General features: G+C 40.5%; 1 protein-coding gene across 2 annotated transcripts in view; it reads right to left on the bottom strand.

Moving 5' to 3' along the window:
* Window positions 1–19637, bottom strand: part of GABBR2 (gamma-aminobutyric acid type B receptor subunit 2) — an 842917-nt gene that overhangs the window by 281948 nt on the left and 541332 nt on the right. For both annotated transcript variants that reach the window (XM_073332465.1, XM_073332464.1), the window contains exons 9-11: window positions 9625–9705; window positions 4453–4603; window positions 3826–3958 (exon numbers count right to left, since the gene is read on the bottom strand). In XM_073332465.1, the coding sequence (XP_073188566.1) occupies window positions 3826–3958; window positions 4453–4603; window positions 9625–9705 (365 nt within the window). The remainder of the gene's footprint in view (window positions 1–3825; window positions 3959–4452; window positions 4604–9624; window positions 9706–19637) is intronic.

Below are 19637 nucleotides of genomic sequence, written 5' to 3'. Positions count from 1 at the left end.
GAAACCTGAGGAGCAGGGTGGGTCTCGGGGCATCCCACAGGAGCCTAACTTAATCCCTGTGGTTTTCTCCAGCCCGCCTTCACCTGCCCCAGCCCAGAGAGTGGGAACTTGCTTTGCTCTGCTTTCTTGGGTCTCCTCTCTCACTGAGTTCTCTTCCCAATCTGTATGGGTCTCCTGGACTATTTCCCAGCTGGGAACACTAATTGTAACTGAGTCACCAAATCAGAATTACCTGGGGGTTGACTGCTAGGTCACAGGCCAGGATGAGCCTGACTCCCCTTAAAGGGCCTGGCAGTCTGTGACAATGGACCACCTGGCTGATCCAGTAGGGCAATTCCAACGTTTCTGCGTGGTTTTGGAAACCCCTAGAAACAGTCATGTTTTTGGGGAAATGGTAAGCTGATCTTTATATATCGTGAATATGTAAGAAAACAATAAAGCCAAACCCCAAGAAGGGGATAAATGCCTTTTATTTATGGTCTAGCTTGAAGATTTTTTCCTTCTCCTTTTATTATTCAGTGAAATAAGATATTTAAACTACTTAAATATTTTCTTTGGTAGTCTCTACAGATCTTTTTTCCATATGTAATACATCAGTTTTGCTTGTCATTTTGTCTTATAAATGAAAACTGTCTTTAGTTAAGATCGTGTATAACAGACACAGCAATATCTTTGAAAATTAAAAAAATTAAAGCTGCTAATGAGTCACCAGTGCAGTAAATTGCAACTAATTTCTTGCTGTGTTTAGAATAATAGTGTAAAGTCTGGCCAGGAATTTGAAAAACAGGAAGTAGAGCAATTACACAAGGATATTAGGCAACTGAAATATTTTAGCATTGAGGCACTGCTGGCAATTCCATTGTGCACATGAGAGTTGTGACTCCATTGTTAAAACTCAGTTCTGTTTTACAAAGAACACAGGGATTGAACCTCTTTGTTTTCTGTGGAAAAAATAGAGGATGTTCTCTCCAAATTTACAGCACTTTGAGTACTGAATATATTTTCTGAGATTTTACAAATAAATCCATTTAGTAGCTTACAATTAAATTAATTAAAAATATGCTCTTTAACAAATGTAGTATTCATTAATTCATCTTCACTGATTTTAAGGCTAGATTATGATGATCTAGTCTGACCTCCTGCACAACACAGGGCACAGAATTTTTACTCAATGACTCCTGCATCAAGCCTATAAATTAAGCCCACAGTTTTAACTTTACAGGTCAGTGATACCACAAGAGGAAAAAATATGAAAAAACTGAAAGTTTCTTGAAACAGTTTAATCTAATCTAATCTAATGCTAAAATGCCTTAATTATAATCAGATGATTATTGCATGGCGTCACTGTCACTACTGGCCACAATAAAGATTGTCTGTAGTACTGGACAAAGGATAGAAATTCCATTTCACAAAAGATTTTGAGATTTTGGCTTCATTTTGAATTGGAGAAAAAAAACCTGAATACTTTTAAGTTGTCTGCAATGGAAAATGCTGAAAAAAATTGTTTTGCAATCTACTGAAACATTGAGTTTCGACAACATTGAAATGTTTCACTATTGGTTTTTATTTTTTATTTTGCACTGGAATATACAATATAAAATTTTAAAAAATCAAATTGAAAAGTTGTTTCAAAGCCAAAAAATCAAACTATTTTGTTCCAAAAAGGTCAAAATAGGATGTTTTCACATTACTGGAACTTTTTTTTTTCCCTTTTGAAACAAAATTTCAGTGAAATTAACTTGATTACTGAAGTATTTAAATTTCAGTCTCTGTTTTTCCAACAAGCAATAGTTGTCTGAATGCCTTAAATGTGCATTTTTTAACTTAACATGTTCACATATATTTTTAATGTAAACTTAACACTGAATTTTCTGGGTTTATAATGCTTGGTCTGGAGATAATTGCACCATCACTGTCATATTTTTTTAACCTTTAATCTTAAATTAAGGTTACATACTCTTATCCATAACTCCATTTTAACATCATTTTTTGCCTTGAAATTTTAAACTAAAGAGACTGATTCCACCTATTTTAACAGAGCTCCTGGTTTAAGGATATTAAGTTGCCAGCATTACACCATCAGAACAAACTCAGTAGATGATCAGTGCACTTTAGGGCAGGACTTGTTCAGAAACTTCTAAGAGGTGATAAGCCTTTCTGTGAATATTACATACACTAAACACCTTCCTAATACTCTGCAAATGTTCACTAACCAAAGAACAATGAAAAATAAAGTCACATAATATTTCATTTCTTCTATAGATTTATCTGGAAGCATCTTAATTCAAACATTAGATGTAATATTCTCAGGCACCGGTGGCTGAGTACAATCTTACGGTTTTGTTCAATGACAATGATTTTGTATAATTTAAGTATCATTTGTGTTATTTTTGGAAAGAATGTCCTTTATCCTTTCTTGTAAGTATGTTCCTCTTATCTCCTGCCCTATCTTCTTTGAAGAGTACAGCTTATTCCTGAAGAAAGGACATTTTCTGAATTTTGCTTGGGGTGCCTCTGTGTCTACAGGAAAACTGGAAAGATCATCTGCCCTCCCATGTTCTAAAGAGGATTAATATTGAATGTCATAAAGATATCTGACCAATATAAAATATCATCACAGCAGTATAGCAGCTGCAAAAGAAAGTACCTCAGTTTTGTTCCTTGTATTTTAAATAAAGGTTTATGGTCAATTGTTAAAATAATATTTCTACCGTATACGTCATGACAAGCTATAATCAAAAAGTCGCACTGTAATCGTGGTTGCCATAAGTGTACATATGTTCTTACCTTATGCAACTCATTCTACCTGAGGCTGACAAAGTAACTTACTTGGAAACTCCATAATTTTGCAGCATGCAGTAGACCTCTTTCTTGGCAATACTGACCAATAAGCTCCATTGGTTCCCTGTTTAATTGTAGACTCAAGCCTGGTCTATACATGGACTTCCATCAGTTTAATTAAATTAGATTAGTTAATTGGTTACAAACCCCTGTGTGGATGATTTTATTTTGGTTTTAGAGTGGCTAACTTTGGCTTAACTAAAACCTGTTCCTACCTGACTATAAGTAAACCAAAATGAGTGTCCACATGGCCTTTTGCACTGGTTTAACTAGATCAATTTAAAATCACACCTTACTTAACTTGTGAAACTCTGCATAAAGACAAGTCCTCAGTTTAAAATCCTAGTCCTACTCTAAAGTGGACTAGCTATCTTAGAGATCATCTTTCCACTGAAATCAATGGACTATCACTTGTGTAAAGTTAAACATGTGTGACAGTATTTGCTGGATTGGTGCCTGCAATAGTTTACAACCAAGCTTGAAAATAGTTCTAGAATACTTGCGTAAAATGAACTTCTTTTGGGTCTAGAGAGGACTGGAAGAAAATTCTGTAGTAGGCTACAATCAGGAAATGTATAATAATGTTTAATTGATGACAAAGAAAACATGTATGCTCAGAAAATCATAATAGACCACAGTTCTGATTAGATGCTGCTCTACACAGGCAGCTTTCAATAAATATATAATTTCGAAATTTAGAAGTGCAGTTACACTTAAGACTGGAACCATGGACCAAACCCTGAGAAGTTCTGAGCACCTGCAAGTTCCACTGGCTTCAACAGCAGATGCAGGTGCTCTGGACTGCTCAGAATTTGGATCCAGATTTGTGAAAATCCTGGCAAAAGAAGTAAAAGAATCAGTGTTAAAACGTACAGAATAATTCACGGAGAACATACATATGATGTGCTAAAAATTATCCCTTTTGCACAAAACATAAACCTGTTTGCAAGAGCTTCTTAAGCTAGAGAATTTGAAGTTACTTACTGTGCAAAGTGTCTCAAATGTCTTTTCAGAGACAAAGGATCCATCAAGGCCAAAAAGAAAAATAGAGGCATAGGAAAGCATCCCCCCAAGGATAATAAGGTTGTTCATGTAGGGACTGGACATCTTTATTAGCCTACAGACAGACGCAGACGGTGCATTAAATAGAAAAAGACAACAGTTAGATGACTCAAAGCATAATGAACAGTTTCCTATAAAATTAATTAAACAGATGGCCGACCCCACTTGTGGAATTCCACTGGAAATCTAGAAACATGCAAATTAATTGTGCTTTCAAAAAAGTCTGGGTAAGCATATTGATTGTTAAGGGTTTGATCTTCTCTGCTAAAGCTACTCCCTAATTTACACATTGGTTAATTAGCTAGGGTTTATGCTAATAACACAGTGGAAAAGATTAATTTTTCAAACAGAATAAAAGGATTTGATCGAATGGATAGTTAACATCTTTCAATACAAAGCTGTTGTATAGTAACTTCAATTAAAACAAATAACATTTTAAAAATATGGTCTTCCCGATGTGATGTTCTCTTCATATGATTTTAGTGTCCACAAATGTGATACTTAAATATGAAAAAAAAGAAAAGGAAAAAGATAATGTACATTTCTTACTTCTGATTTCTGTTTTTGATGTTAAAGAACAAAAAAGCACTGGCCATGATCATTCCTAGGATAGTAAGTGCTGAAAGAATACTGTAGAGAGGCAAGGAGATCTTGCGCAGCTGTTCTTGTATAATCGTTTTGTCCTTTGGAGGCTCCAATCCTAAAATTTCAAGAATAAAAACTGGCTAAAGCCCACATAAAGACTGAATTCTTGTGAAAAAATATATCCCTTCTATTACCCCCAGAAGATCTAAAGACAGTGGGCCATATTCATCCCTGAGGTAAAGCCATTTACTTCAACGGAGATATACCAGATAGTGAAGAAAAGTTTGGACTTCTGAAATGATATAATACCCTGTTGGAAGGAGAAAGTCCCAATTCAAGAAAGCTTTAAGCATGTGCTTAAGTCCATCCTTATTCAGGAAAACAAATAAGCACTGCAACACACATGCTTAAATGCTTTTCTGAATTGGAGATGACGCAAGTAGTCACAGGCTAAGAATATTCTTTCCTAGTCTACTTTTATTTACAGCTAGTCAAACCCTAAAATCCTTATTAGGGTTCCAGTAAGTCCTTATTCAACTGAAATCACTAGCAATTTGCCCAAGTTAAAACGAAGTGAGTACTTCAAAATTTGGCCCAATATTTTGTCACCAAGCAAGGATTGACCAAAGAGCAAAAACAGCAGCAAGCCGTTACAGCCCCTTTGTGCTACCTTATGTTTGGGGAAGAATATGACCTTAGGTGTGTTAACTCTACTGCAAACAAATTCAAATCTATGTTTTAGAACATACAATTGGGTTGTCAGTCAAAGTCATTACACCCAACCCCAGCCAGCTTCCATGCCATTTGGGGGCTACCTGGCTTAAGAAAAAGAGTAATTTTGAGACTGTAACAGTTCTCTATATTTCCACTTCAGCTGATATTCATCTGTGTGCAGAGGGATTGTGAAAGGCTCTCCACATTACTTAAGCCACACAGAAGGGGTTCGTGCCTGATTATCTCTTCACAATGGAAAAGGTTTCAATGTCAATTTCATAGAGGGCAGTGTGAAAGGTTAACTTGACTTTGCCTCCTGACTCAGACCTGGAAACCTAATCTGGACTCTGATCCTTGGTTTCAACCCTGGTCTGGACCTGACTATGAATTCCTCAGCTATTCTTAGCCTCAAGTTTGCCCCTGCTCTGTCCTTGTGGGGATTGTGATAGTAAGTTTCATTCTTGGATAGGTTCCTGATACCTGGAGGTGAATTGGTAACAAGGTGGCATGGTTCCAACATGCAGCTTTGGTCACTAAAAAATTCTTCCTGCAAAAATGAAAATGGTTGATCCAGACCAAATATTGATGCCTGGCTCAGTGATGTGGCTGACCTTGCAGCTAATGGATGACTGGCATTCCACAGAAGGGGAATGCCCAAAAAATTCAAAGCAATTTGGGTTGACTTTTTAAAGCCCATTGATTAATGCAGCCCCTGAAGATAGATATGTTGCTTCACTTCATAGAATCATAGAATCATAGAATATCAGGGTTGGAAGGGACCCCAGAAGGTCATCTAGTCCAACCCCCTGCTCAAAGCAGGACCAATTCCCAGTTAAATCATCCCAGCCAGGGCTTTGTCAAGCCTGACCTTAAAAACCTCTAAGGAAGGAGATTCTACCACCTCCCTAGGTAACTCATTCCAGTGTTTCACCACCCTCTTAGTGAAAAAGTTTTTCCTAATATCCAATCTAAACCTCCCCCACTGCAACTTGCACTTGCTTCCTTCCCTTTATCTTAACCTTCCTTTAACCCTTTATCTTAACACTTCCTTCCCTTTATCTTAACCTTTTCTTTCTTTCTTTGTGTATTATGATGAATCCTGTATATTTGTATTTGAAAAAAAACAATAAAAATGTGAAAAAGCCCATTGCATGTAAATAAGGCTGTGTGTAAATAAGGCTGTGTGTCTGTCACGGAAGTCATGGATTCCGTGACTTTCCGTGACCATTGCAGTGGCCAGTGCTGCTGGCTCAGGGGCTGTCCAAACACTCAAGCAGCCACATGGTCAGCAGCAGTTTGGGTGTGGGAGGTGCCTGAGGGCTGAGTCGGGGGTTGGGATGCAGAGCGGTGCTTACCCAGGAAGTGGCCGGCGTGACCGTGCAACTCCTGACCTCCCATTGGCTGCAGTTCCCAGCTAACGAGAGGTGCGGAGCCGGAGCTCGAGGCGGAGGCAGCGCGCGGAGCCACCCTGGCCTTCCCTCCCTCTAGGAGCTGCAGGGACATGTGGAGCTGGGTAGGGAGCCTGAAAGCCCCGCCAACCCCCCTCCCCCGCACTAGCAGGGGTCCCAGGCCACACACTGCCACCTCCCCCGGCCCACAGCACCAGCGGGGGTCCCAGGCCACCCCCCAGCACCCACGACACCCCCAGACCACTCCCACCCAGAGCACCTGCAGCCCCCTGGCCCAAGATTTAGCCAGGGGTATAGTAAAAGTCATGGACAGGTCACAGACCCTGAATTTGTGTTTACTGCCTGTGACCTGTCCATGATTTTTACTAAAAATACCCATGACTAAAACATAGCCTTACATATAAACACAATGTCAGGGACAATCCCTGCCCTACATACTTATCTAAATCTAAATAGTCAAGACAGAGGAAGGATGGGCAAAATGAATTTTAATACCCTTATTTTACAGATGGGGAAATGAGATTCAGATACACTGAGCTCCTTGTCTAATATCTAGGCTGACCAGATAGCAAGTATGAAAAATCGGGACAGGGAGTGCGGGGTAAAAGGAGCCTATATAAGAAAAAGCCCCAAATATTGGGACTGTCCCTATAAAATCGGGACATCTGGTCACCCTATCTAATATCACACCACAACTCCAAAACACAACCAAGAGTTGAACCCAACTTTCCTGAGTCCCAGTCACAAGACTATTCTTCCTCCCATAGGCCTTCATCTTTTAAAACAGTCTCAATGGTTGAAACCTGCCCACGCAGGGTGCAGCAAACTCTTAATCCTGTTTAGCCACAACTGAGTTTGTCAACTTTTGTGAAACGTGGTTGTTTTCATTTAGTAGATAGGGTTAGAGATGGATTAACACACTATTCTACCATAACCACACTTCTAACTGCTGACTTAAAAAAGAAGGGCATAAGGGGGGAGGGGGTTGAAACCCTCCCCCCCCCAAAGACACAGTTGGCACATCCCATCAAATTTCTTACAGGATAAACCATCATTACTCCCTAAACTGTTTCAAGACAGTTTAAAAAAAACAAGCATGAAGCATACAGATATATTTCTATGATTTCATAAGAAAATTAACTTGGAAAAATATTTTAAAACACTGAATACATTTCCCAATGGGCCACCAGTATTGAGCTGATCAAGTGGTGTAGATATTATATGAGAGCTTTTATAGAAGCAGCTGGTTGGTCTTGTATCCTGTGATGCTATGCCTAACCCATCAGGGAGTGGATCCTGGGAGCACTCCCTTGGCAGAATCATCCTTGCACCAGTGCTGAGCCTGGCTCAGGAGCTGAAGGGGGGCGCAGCCCGTGTCTCCCCTTTCCCAGGGCTTCTAGGATCCCACCTCAACTCAGGTGAGAACAGCCCTGAAGGTTACCCTAACTTGTGTCCTATGTGAAATGGCCCCAGTAGGCTGCTGCACCATTGTAGAATACCTGGGGCACAGTAATGATCAGTTCATGCTCTATCTCTTGCCAACTCACCCCTGGAACACACCTGTGCGGGCAACTGCTGCAAAGGTCTATGCCTGCTCTGCACTACCTCTGAGTACTACCTCTGAAACCCTATACTGGGGATATGCCCTGTAGGGGCCTTATGACTACTTTGCAGCCATTTTATACTAGCTGGGCTGGAGCAACACACCTGAGAATTCCCCCCTCAGACTGCAAATCTTTTGCAGAACTTTAATTCAGGAGTTATATATTTACCCGAAGGGCGATGTTCTTCACAAAACTAAGCAGGCAATAAGACAAAAATACAATAAAGAACATATCTGAATGAGAGAGGCTTACATTAAAGGACACCATCCTCAAAATCTACAGTAACTAAATGACTGCATAGAGCACATTGGGTATTTGTATCAGTATTAAACTGAAACAACCAATGGTCCTATAAGATTTATTTTTCACATATGCAGAATGGAAATGCAATTTAATAGCTGTTAACTTTATGATTGTTTATACTGTATGCATTCTATACAAAAGCTTTGGGCCAGATCCTGTACTCCTGATTTTCTGAGACAGAAAGTAGCACCAGCTTCCCAAAAGCCATAAAGGGCCATTCCAGTAGCCAGGGATTGCACGGATATAGGGACACCTTGGCCACACAGCTTCTGCTGGGGTGCTGGGAAAAGAAGGGTGTGGCAGTTCTGTATCACCCAAGCAATCCCTCATGCTGGGGGAATCTTTAATGGATCCTTTAAAACGAGTTTAATGCTGCTTTGTGCTGCCAGACCAGCATAAAGAAATTTTAGCAGGGCCCGAGATCTGGCCCTTTATCTGTACCTATCAGGGGGTAGCCGTGTTAGTCTGTGTCCACAAAAACAACAAGGAGTCCAGTGGCACCTTAGTCTTTAAGGTGCCACCAGACTACTTGTTGTATCTGTACCTAGTTATACATGCACACAACTATTATCTGTGTGAAAAAAGAGACCCCTTATTCATTTCTGTAAGTTTACTGAAGACAATAAAATGACAACTGGCATCTTCATGAAGTTACAAAGACTAAGAGAAATGTAACCTCCTCTTTCTCACATCATGTTAGTGAGACTGATTGTTGGAGGTGACATAGGAATGAAATTAAAGCATTTTGGATTTGTGAACATGAAAGAGAAAACATATTCTGAAACCCACTGAAATAATGAAGAATATCCATTTTCACAGATCATTTATGATTAGCACAAGATGTCGAAATGAGAAATACTAACACAATATAATCATTCAGAATGTTGCTACTTTCTATTTAGAACTCTCCTTTTGTAGCTTTTAAGAGCTTGCGTGACATAATAAAATATCAAGCATGATAGACTGGCCCTAATCCCCTCAGCATATGATTTTATAACCATTTTTTTCAGTAACAGAATAATAAAACGTGTCTGTATAAAGCATGAAGTCTGAACTATATAGCAATCCATATCACTGTTGTGCATTTTTTCCATTTCCTGTCCTACCTTGGAACCTGATGGTGTTGTTGATTATTTCCAGTGTATCAGCTACAGCATTATACTCTCCCACCTTCACTTCCTTTCTATCTGCAGAGAAACAAACAAGTAGGGTTGTTTATGTCAGTTCACATCTTCTCAATAATGTAACTGTTTCCCTTTCTTGTTGTTGCTATATTTATATTCAAGATACCACAGAAAATGATTCAAAGAAAATAAATACACATAAGGAGTATGAATTCTTAAAGCAGAGTGCCAGATTTGATCTATATTCGTATAAAAAGAAACATTTTTGAACTTTTAGAGAAATACAAAGTTACATTGGACAATGTGTCTATTAAGTCATCATTCAATACTAATTTTCATAAGTAGCAAACTATTCTACTTTAGAATGAACATCTTTTCTAATCCCAGATTGGTAAAATTAAATACTGGTTTGGAGTCAAATTACCACCTTTACTCATGCTGAATAGTACCCTTCTGCTCAAGTAGTCCATTTAAACAAATAGGATTGCTTGCTGAATGAGGTATTTCTCAGAGGGAGTAAGGATGGCAGATTCACACCCTTGATGAGCAGAGTAGTTAAAAGAGCAACTGGGAATTTGATATCTGAATCTTATTGTGAATTAATAACTCATCAATACTCTTATTTGAAAACATAACCCATGAATTTATTGCCAAATTCTATAGGAGCTAGAATATTTGGGTCCCACCTTTCGATAGGTAACCTGGGTTTACAATTACATACACAGACCTATTGTTTCTCACATAAATAATTTGATACAGTACCTTAATATCTCTGGCTATCTATTCTTCATATCATCCCTATTGCCACAGTATTTTGAACTTGTACCTTATATGGTGTATGTTTGTTTCAGTCTACTGTTAGTGTTTGACAGGAATTTTCTATTTGACATAAGCTTTCTTGCTATTAATAAACTTGTGCACTTCTCCACTTAAACTTACCATTTTACTCTCTTCCTTTTACTTTTTGATCATAAGCATTCAAACCATCAATATCTGAAATACAGAATTCTCAAATAGCCTTGAGGCAGAGTCTATGGTTTTAAAAATTCTTACTTTTCCCTATAACTTGTGGTTATCCATTTTCCTATTTTTTTAATATTAGACCTTATCATATAGTGGTCAGCATCACTCAGTTGAGATTCTAGGCTTGCCTTCTTTATTAACTCCTGCATCTGACTTAAGACTCAATCAAAAACTAACAAGATTCAAAGGTTTTCTCTTTATAGCAGGAAATGAATGACAAAATTAAGAGCATCAATGCAAGCAGCACATCATAGAATAGCAAGACTGATCTATTAACATCAAAGGTGCAAAAGGTGGCACAGAAACTAGGAGAATTTGAGTGGGTTGTTTCTACATTTTCCTACAGTCTGTAAGAACACAAGCAAAAATTATCCATGGTAAAAAACTTACCTCTGCACACTACTAAGAAAACAAATAAAACTATTAGAAACTAAAAGAAAATAATTAGCTGTACCACAAAAATTGTACCCTACACTGTTTTGAGCACTTGATCCCTGAGTTACTCAAACTAAATACTCATGTTGATCCTATACATGATTGACGAGGGTCACCCTTCTTCTCATGTCCTTGCACCAGAATCGTAGTTTTTACCCACGTTGGATACATGATATGTCCTGGTCTGTAGCCCTGGCAAGATTTTCCACGGTGCATAGCTTCTTCAGGAGCTGTTAGATCAACAGACGTTCCATAGTTTGTATTTCACTGCAGTCAAATGTACCTGGGTCATTTGAATAGTCGCACTTCTGCATGTTGACTTTTAACCTGCCAACTCTTGTGTGGTGGCAATTTAAACATCTTCAGGTCGAACAATCCTCCTTTGTGCCTGCTGGAAGGTGTTCAGCAATGTGAATGTGCAATTTGGTGTCCTCATCAAGTATTTCAAGCTATGTGCACCACATTTCCAGTCGTGTAGCCATCGGTGATTTTTTACATGGTTTCCTTGCATGGGAGCTTTTCTGAGATTTCAGGCGGCTAATTGCTGTGGCATGGCAATGTAACAGCTGTCTGGAATCTTCGACCTGTCGTAATCGTTCTGTTTATGATACAATACTCCCTGAGCATGGTATTGCCTGGCGTTCCACACCGGGTGATTATTGTAAGAATATATTATCTCACTCAAGTCCATCAAGGCCACTGTAGCCTAGAGTGGGAAAGTGGCCTCTTTCCTCTGAAATTATTTAAGAGACACATTTTTCCCGGTAGCCAGTCCATTAGCCATATATTTACATTAAAAATAAATCATCCACTCCTCAACCTTCTATGGAAGAAGTGGCACAGGTACAGATGTTGGAAAAGGATTCCTTCCTGTATTGCAGCTGTGGATAGGAATGTTTGAAAGAGCTCTGATCGTATAGAGCCATAGCTAGTTGTTTTTATTGTATTTATAGAGAGCAATCATATCCCTCTCAACCTTCATTTTGGTAGGCTAAACAAGCCAAGTTCTTCCAGTCTCCTCTTATAAGATAGGTCCTCTATACCCCTGATCATCCTTGTAGCTCTTCTCTGCACCTGTTCCAACTTAAATTAATATCCGTCTTGAACATGAGTGACCAGAATTGTTCACAGTATTTCAAATGAGGTCTTACTATTGCCTTGTACAATGGCATTAATACTTCTCTATCTCTACTGGAAATGTCTTGCCTAAAACATCCTAGGATTGCATTTGCTTTTTTCACACCTGTATCACACTAGTGGTTCATAGTCATCCTGTGATCGACCCACACACCCAGGTCTCTCTCTTCCTTTGTCAATTCCTACTGACAAGCCCCCAGCTTGTAGCAGAAATTTTCATTATTAGACTGTAAGTGCGTGACGCTGTACTTTGTACGATTGAATTTCATCGCATTTCTGTTACTCCAGTCTTCATGATAAACCAGATCTTTCTGTATAATATCATGATCCTCCTCAGAATTGATAGAATCATAGAATCATAGACTATCAGGGTTGGAAGGGACCTCAGGAGATCATCTTGTCCAACCCCCTGCTCAAAGCAGGACTGATCCCCAACTAAATCATCCCAGCCAGGGCTTTGTCAAGCCTGACCTTAAAAACCTCAAAGGAAGGAGACTCCACCACCTTCCTAGGTAACCCATTCCAGTGCTTCACCACCCTACTAGTGAAAAAGTTTTTCCTAATATCCAGCCTAAACCTCCCCCACTGCAACTTGAGACCATTACTCCTTGTTCTGTCATCCGCTACCACTGAGAATAGTCTAGATCCATCCTCTTTGGAACCCCCTTTCAGGTAGTTGAAAGTAGCTAACAAATCCCCCCTCATTCTTCTCTTCTACAGACTGAACAATCCCAGTTCCCTCAGCCTCTCCTCATAAGTCATGTGTTCCAGTCCCCTAACTATTTTTGTTGCCCTCCACTTTTTCCTCATCCTTCTTGTAGTGTGGGGCCCAGTACTCCAGATGCGGCCTCACCAATGTCGAATAGAGGGGAACAATCACAACCCTCGATCTGCTGGCAATGCCCCTACTTATACAGCCCAAAATGCCGTTAGCCTTCTTAGCAACAACGGCACACTGTCGACTCATATCCAGCTTCTCGTCCATAGTAACCCCTATGTCCTTTTCTGCAGAACTGCTGCCTAGCCATTCAGTCCTTAGTCTGTAGCAGTGCATGGGAGTCTTCCATCCTAAGTGCAGGACTCTGCACTTATCCTTGTTGAACCTCATCAGATTTCTTTTGGCCCAATCCTCCCATTTGTCTAGGTCCCTCTGTATCCTATCCCTACCCTCCAGCGTATCTACCACTCCTCCCAGTTTAGTATCATCTGCAAACTTGCTGAGGGTGCAGTCCACGCCATGCTGCAGATCATTAATGAAGATATTGAACAAAACCAGCCCCAGGACCTACCCTTGGGGCATTCCGCTTGATACCAGCTGCCAACTAGACATGGAGCCATTGATCACTACCCATTGAGCCCAATGATCTAGCCAGCTTTCTATCCACCTTATAGTCCATTCATCTAGCCCATACTTCTTTGACTTGCTGCAAGAATACTGTGGGAGACCGTATCAAAAGCTTTGCTAAAGTCAAGGAATAACATGTCCACTGCTTTCCCCTCATCCACAGAGGCAGTTATCTCGTCATAGAAGGCAATTACATTAGTCAGGCATGACTTGCCCATGATGAATCCATGCTGACTGTTCCTGATCACTTTCCTCTCCCCTAAGTGCTTCAGAATTGATTCCCTGGGGACCTGCTCCATGATTTTTCCAGGGATTGAGGTGAGACTGACTGGCCTGTAGTTCCCCAGATCCTCCTTCTGCCCTTTTTTAAAGATGGGCACTACATTAGCCTTTTTCCAGTCATCCGGGACCTCCCCCGATCGCCATGAATTTTCAAAGATAATGGCCAATGGCTCTGCAATCACATCCACCAATTCCTTTAGCACTCTCGGATGCAGCGCATCTGGCCCCATGGACTAGTGCTCGTCCAGCTTTTCTAAATAGTCCCGAAGCACTTCTTCCTCCATAGAGGGCTGGTCGCCTCCTCCCCATGCTCTGCTGCCCAGTGCAGTAGTCTGGGAGCTGACCTTGTTCGTGAGAACAGAGGCAAAAAAAGCATTGAGTTCATTAGCTTTTTCCACATACTCTGTCACTAGGTTGCCTCCCTTATTCAGTAAGGGGCTCACACTTTCCTTGACTTTCTTCTTGTTGCTAACATACCTGAAGAAACCCTTCTTGTTACTCTTAACATCTCTTGCTAGCTGCAACTCCAAGTGTGATTTGGCCTTCCTGATTTCACTCCTGCATGCCTGAGCAATATTTTTATATTCCTCCCTGGTCATCTGTCCAATCTTCCACTTCTTGTAAGCTTCTTTTTTGTGTTTACGATCAGCAAGGATTTCACTGTTAAGCCAAGCTGGTCACCTGCCATATTTACCATTCTTTCTACACATTCGGATGGTTTGTCCCTGTAACCTCAATAAGGATTCTTTAAAATACAACCAGCTCTCCTAGACTGCTTTCCCCCTCATGTTATTCTCCCAGTTTCTTATCCACTTCACAATTCTTGTACTAATCCCCATCTTTTCTAATGTAACTAATAATTTTCCATGTGTTATCGCATCAAACGCTTTACTAAATTTCAAATATATTAGATCTACTGCACCTCCCTTAAATAAATATCAGTTATTTTCACAAAGAAGGAAAATAGGTTAGTCTGGCATGATCTACCTTGATAAGCCCATATTGCACTACATAATGTTTTCTTCTATTAATTTAATTATTCTTTCCTTACCAATTTCTTCTAAAGCCTTGCATGTTATTGAGGTCAGAATAATAGGTCTGTAATTGCCTGGATCATTTTTTCCCCTTTTTAAATATAGGGTGACGTTAGCTATTCTTCAGTCATATGGTATTACCCCAAAACAGATAGATTTATTAAAAATCCTTGCTACCGGACCAGCAGTCTCATGTGCCAGCTCTTTCAGTATTCTGGGATGGAAATTATCCCATCATCCCCAATTTTACCACATTAAGCTCTTTAAGTTTTATTCATCAGGAAACTGTTCCTGACCATGAGTGTGTGGAAGCATTTTTTAGTGGAGTTACTGGAAAGCCAGCTGAAGCAGTATGACAGCAAAGTCCCTTTCCACACCATAGAAATTGCCCTATTTTCAAATAATTTTTAAAGGGACGTCAAGATGTCATCCAGTCCAGGCTGACGTACTGAGGCAGGACCAAATAAACCTAGGCCATCCCTGACAGGTGTTCATCCACCTGGTCTTATAAACCTCCCTTGGAAGATTCCACAGCCTCCCTTGGAAGCCTAATCCAGATCTTAATTACCCTTAGAATTAGAAATGTTTTCCTTATATCTAACCTAAATTTCCCTTGCTGCAGATTAAGCTCATTACTTCTTATTCTACTTTCAGTGGACATGGAGAACTGATCACCATCCTCTTTATAACAGCCCTTAACCTATTTGAAAACTGTTAACAGGTTCCCCCCTCCCCCTCTGTTATTGTCTCTCAAGACTAAACATGTCAAATTTTTTTAATCCTTCCTCATAGATCAGGTTTTCTACACCTTTTATACTTTTTGTTTCTCTCCTCTGGACTCCCTCCAATTTGGCCTCATCTTTCCTAAAGCGTGGTGCCCAGAATTGGACAAAATACTCCAGCTGAGGCCTCACCAGTGCTGAGCAGACAGGACAATTATCTCCCATGTCTTACATGCAACACTCCTGTTAACACACCCAGAAGTTTTTGCAAATGCATCACATTGTTGACTCATGTTCAATGTGTGATTCACTACAATTATCAGGTCCTTTTCAGCAGTATGACCATCTAGCCAGTTATTCCCCATTTCATAGTTGTGTATTTGATTTTACCTTCCTAAGTGAAGTATTTTGTACTTGTCTTTATTGAATTTCATCTTGCTGATTTCAGACCCTTTCTGCAAATTGTCAAGGTCATTTTAAATTTATAATCCTGTCCTTCAAATTGCTTGTAACCCTTCCCAGCTTGGTGTCACCTGCAAATTTTATAAGCATACTCTCCACTCCATTATCCAAGTCATTAATGAAGCTATTCAATAGTACTGGACCCAGGACTGACCCCTGTGGTACCCCACTAGTTAGTCCCTCCCCGTTAGACAGCAAGCCCTTGATAACCAATTTTTGAGCACAGTCTTTCAACCAGGTGTGGACCCACCTTATAGAAATTTCATCTAGACTACATTTTCCTAGTTTGCTTATGAGAATGTCATGTGGGTCTGTGTCAAAAGACTTACTAAAATTGATACATTACACTTGATGCTCTCCCCTCCCCACCATCCGCTAGGCCAGTAACCTATCACAGATGAAAATTCACTGAACGTTTAAAAATTTAAAAATGTTATAAAATGGTTAAAAATAAAGAAAACAGAAACGTGACCAAAGCACAACATGGTAATTATCACTAGGACTGCTCATTTAAAATTAAGAAAGATTTAAATAATAAATAGGATTGTCTTTATTCATTATAATTCTAAAAACAAAAACCAGCTACTCATTATAACTTGTCATGAAAACCCCATTCTTGTCTTTCTTCACTATTCTTTATTTTACCGTGATTTCAAGGGATTAATGGGATTTATAGTACAGAACACATCTCTGCAGCGGGATGGATGCAGGTAACATGGCTGCAAAGATGGGATATCTGGGAATCCTGTGCACTGAAGGGAGGTTCTGTGCTGACTTTGAAGGGCCTTGTCCAGTAGGAACCACTAGGATGGACTGGAAAAAGGTTACTGAATCTTGACTTATCAGGATCCAGTGGTTGGGAATCTCCATGTAGAAGGTGCAGAGAGGCTAGGATAACAGTTACATAGAGGCTTCACTGTGGACTTCTGGCTCCTTGAAGATAAGAGTGTGAACTCCACCCTCAACACCCCCTTTCTGCCTTTACGCTGGGAGAACAAAGAAAAGATTTAGTGCCAGATCTGAATTTTAGGTGCTTGAGAAGACTTGCTAATATGACTGGACAGACATGTACAATTGCAAATATTTTGAGATATGCAGCCACCTGCTCCACATATCTATGGTCTGCTACTTGTCATCTCTGAAGCAATGTCACAGGCATATAGGCTAATAAAATCACATTCAGATATTGGAATCCTAATATCCTGTGATTTTAAATATCAACCTATTTAGCTCCCTCCCTTCTCAGAGATTTCTCACCTTTTCTCTCTTTTCCAGAGACCCTTCTCTTCCCAACATCCCCCAGGTTCTCCTTCCTGTTTACTTGGTGGTGTCTTTGGGGAGCATCTAGCTGGCCCTCTTGCCTTTCCTTTGAGGAACAGCTGGCTGGTCTAACTCCCGCCATCAGGCTCTTCAGGTTGGGGTGACAGAGGGGCTCTCTTTCTTCTAAATTATCTGGTGCACTACTTGCACTTGGGGGTGCGCTACTAGCTTGAGGCAACCCAGATTACATCAGACAGCTGACCAGGGACCTGGGTTATTTTTTAGTTTGTTTGCTGTCTTTGCTTAAAGCATTTTCCCAGTCTTGGGATGTCCTGAAGAGCCAGCACTCTCTTTGGGAACAGAGAACACATCATTTTAAATATTTATAGGCATGTTCTGGAGCAATTCCATAAAGTCTGAAGAGTTGTCCCATTCTTGGACACCTTTATGTCATCCACAAAGGTATCTGGGAACAGAGGCCCAAAAGGACTTAGATGTCTAGATGTCACTTTAGGTTCCTAAATCCAACATATAAGCTCCACTGAGATCCTCAAAAACCCTTCTCAGCTGCTGCCTAACTCTTTAGGCACCTAAAGTCCCTACATGCTTAAATTTCCACCATTAAAGTTCCCTAGGCACCTAAGTTTGTGTTGTTGGGCATGGGCACAGCTGCCTCAGCACGGGCACCTGGGCACCTATCTCAAACCTAAGCCCCCCTTTTCACCTTAGGACATTCTAGTCAAAACTGTAGAAAGTTCTCTGACTTTCTCTGCCCTGTGCTGATTTGGCTGTTGGCTCCAACCCTACTCTTCTCTTACAATTTCTTTGCCTTAGTGTCACTCCACACCTGTGCTTCTCAGCCTATTCCCCCCGATCCTGTCCCCTTTGCCCCTCCTTGCCTTTTCTTTCCATTTACCCATTTAGCTGATCCACTACTAAGTAAATTCCCCCAGCCCAAAGTGGAACAAACATGCTATTTGCTACCATCACATGGCTCACTCGGCTTGTTTTTCTGGCCCTAGCCTGTGTCTGTTGTGTCTATTTAGATTGTAAGTTCTTTGGGGCACAGACCATCCTCTACTTTATGTTTATACAGTGCATAGCACAAGTAGGCCCTATTCTTGGTTGACCCTTTAAGCACGACTGTAATAATCTTGGCTATTAATAATAAATAATCCTCCTCCTTCTTCTCAAACTAGGTGCAATCCGGTAGGTGGTCTCAGAGCATACCTAAGCCTACCCAAAATGGCTGGAGTAAAAAGAAGTGGTGAGTCCCCTGCCCCATTATAACTTTTAGCCCAGTCATCAGGGCACTTCATGCAGGATGTGAGAGCCCTAGGTTCAATTCCTCTCTCTGCTTGATGTGGAGAGATGCTCCTGGGGAATTCTGCACCAAAAAATCCAAAATTCTGCATATTTTATTTGTCAAAATAATTCAATATAATCATACCAGTTTCACTTATTTTAGTAATTGATTTAAACTACCATACAGGAAAAAAAATCACAATAACTGTTCAGCATTTCCTAAACACATCAAAGTTAAGTTACAAATACTTGGTAACCAAGACCCTACATTCCAGTTATAATCCTGGATTTTCACTTAAATTACATTACTTTTATTTTGGTGTTTGGTGTTCTGTAAAGTAGAATGTTGCTTTAAATTGCTCAGACTTTCACACATGAAAGTCAAACATTTTTAAAATGGATAAGTAAAATAGATCCTGAGCTGTAATCTAACCCCAATGTGGCTCTCGGGCACAGGAAAAAAGCGAGACAGCAGACAGACCTTCCTAGCTGAGGAGTCCTGTCCTGTCATTTACAATAAGGCTCCTTTACACCATTCTGGCAAAGTAAAGGAGCCTTAATTGACTTAGAATGGGAACAGTTAACTAACAATGGGAACATTAGCAGCCGGCCTGCTTAGTTGTTACATTCCTGCTCTGCCTCAGGGATAGTGCCTGCTTCAGGCAGCCCTACGCCTTCCAGCGCGGGATGCAGCACCAGCGAGCGAGGGGGAGGGAAGGAGTCTCTCTCACTCCTTCACACGCAGACATGCGCCCAACCCCACCCCCTTAATGTCTCTCCACGGACGCCCGCCCAGCCTCCCTCCTTCTGCCCGCAATGATCTACTCTCTGCTGCCAGCTGCTCCCAGCAGACGTGGGGAAGGGGCATGTGTTCCCCACAGATTTCTTGGCTCCCCCATTTTTCTGCAGAAGGTATGAATTCTGCACCCCTGTAGGGGTGCAGAATTCTTCCAGGAGTAGAGAGAGAATTTCAACTTTCCTCTCCCACTT

Source organism: Lepidochelys kempii, chromosome 2, assembly GCF_965140265.1.
Source record: "Lepidochelys kempii isolate rLepKem1 chromosome 2, rLepKem1.hap2, whole genome shotgun sequence".
Classification (NCBI taxonomy): domain Eukaryota; kingdom Metazoa; phylum Chordata; order Testudines; family Cheloniidae; genus Lepidochelys; species Lepidochelys kempii.
The sequence above is the reverse complement of the archived record's forward strand: the minus strand, read 5'-3'. Positions and strand labels throughout refer to the sequence as shown.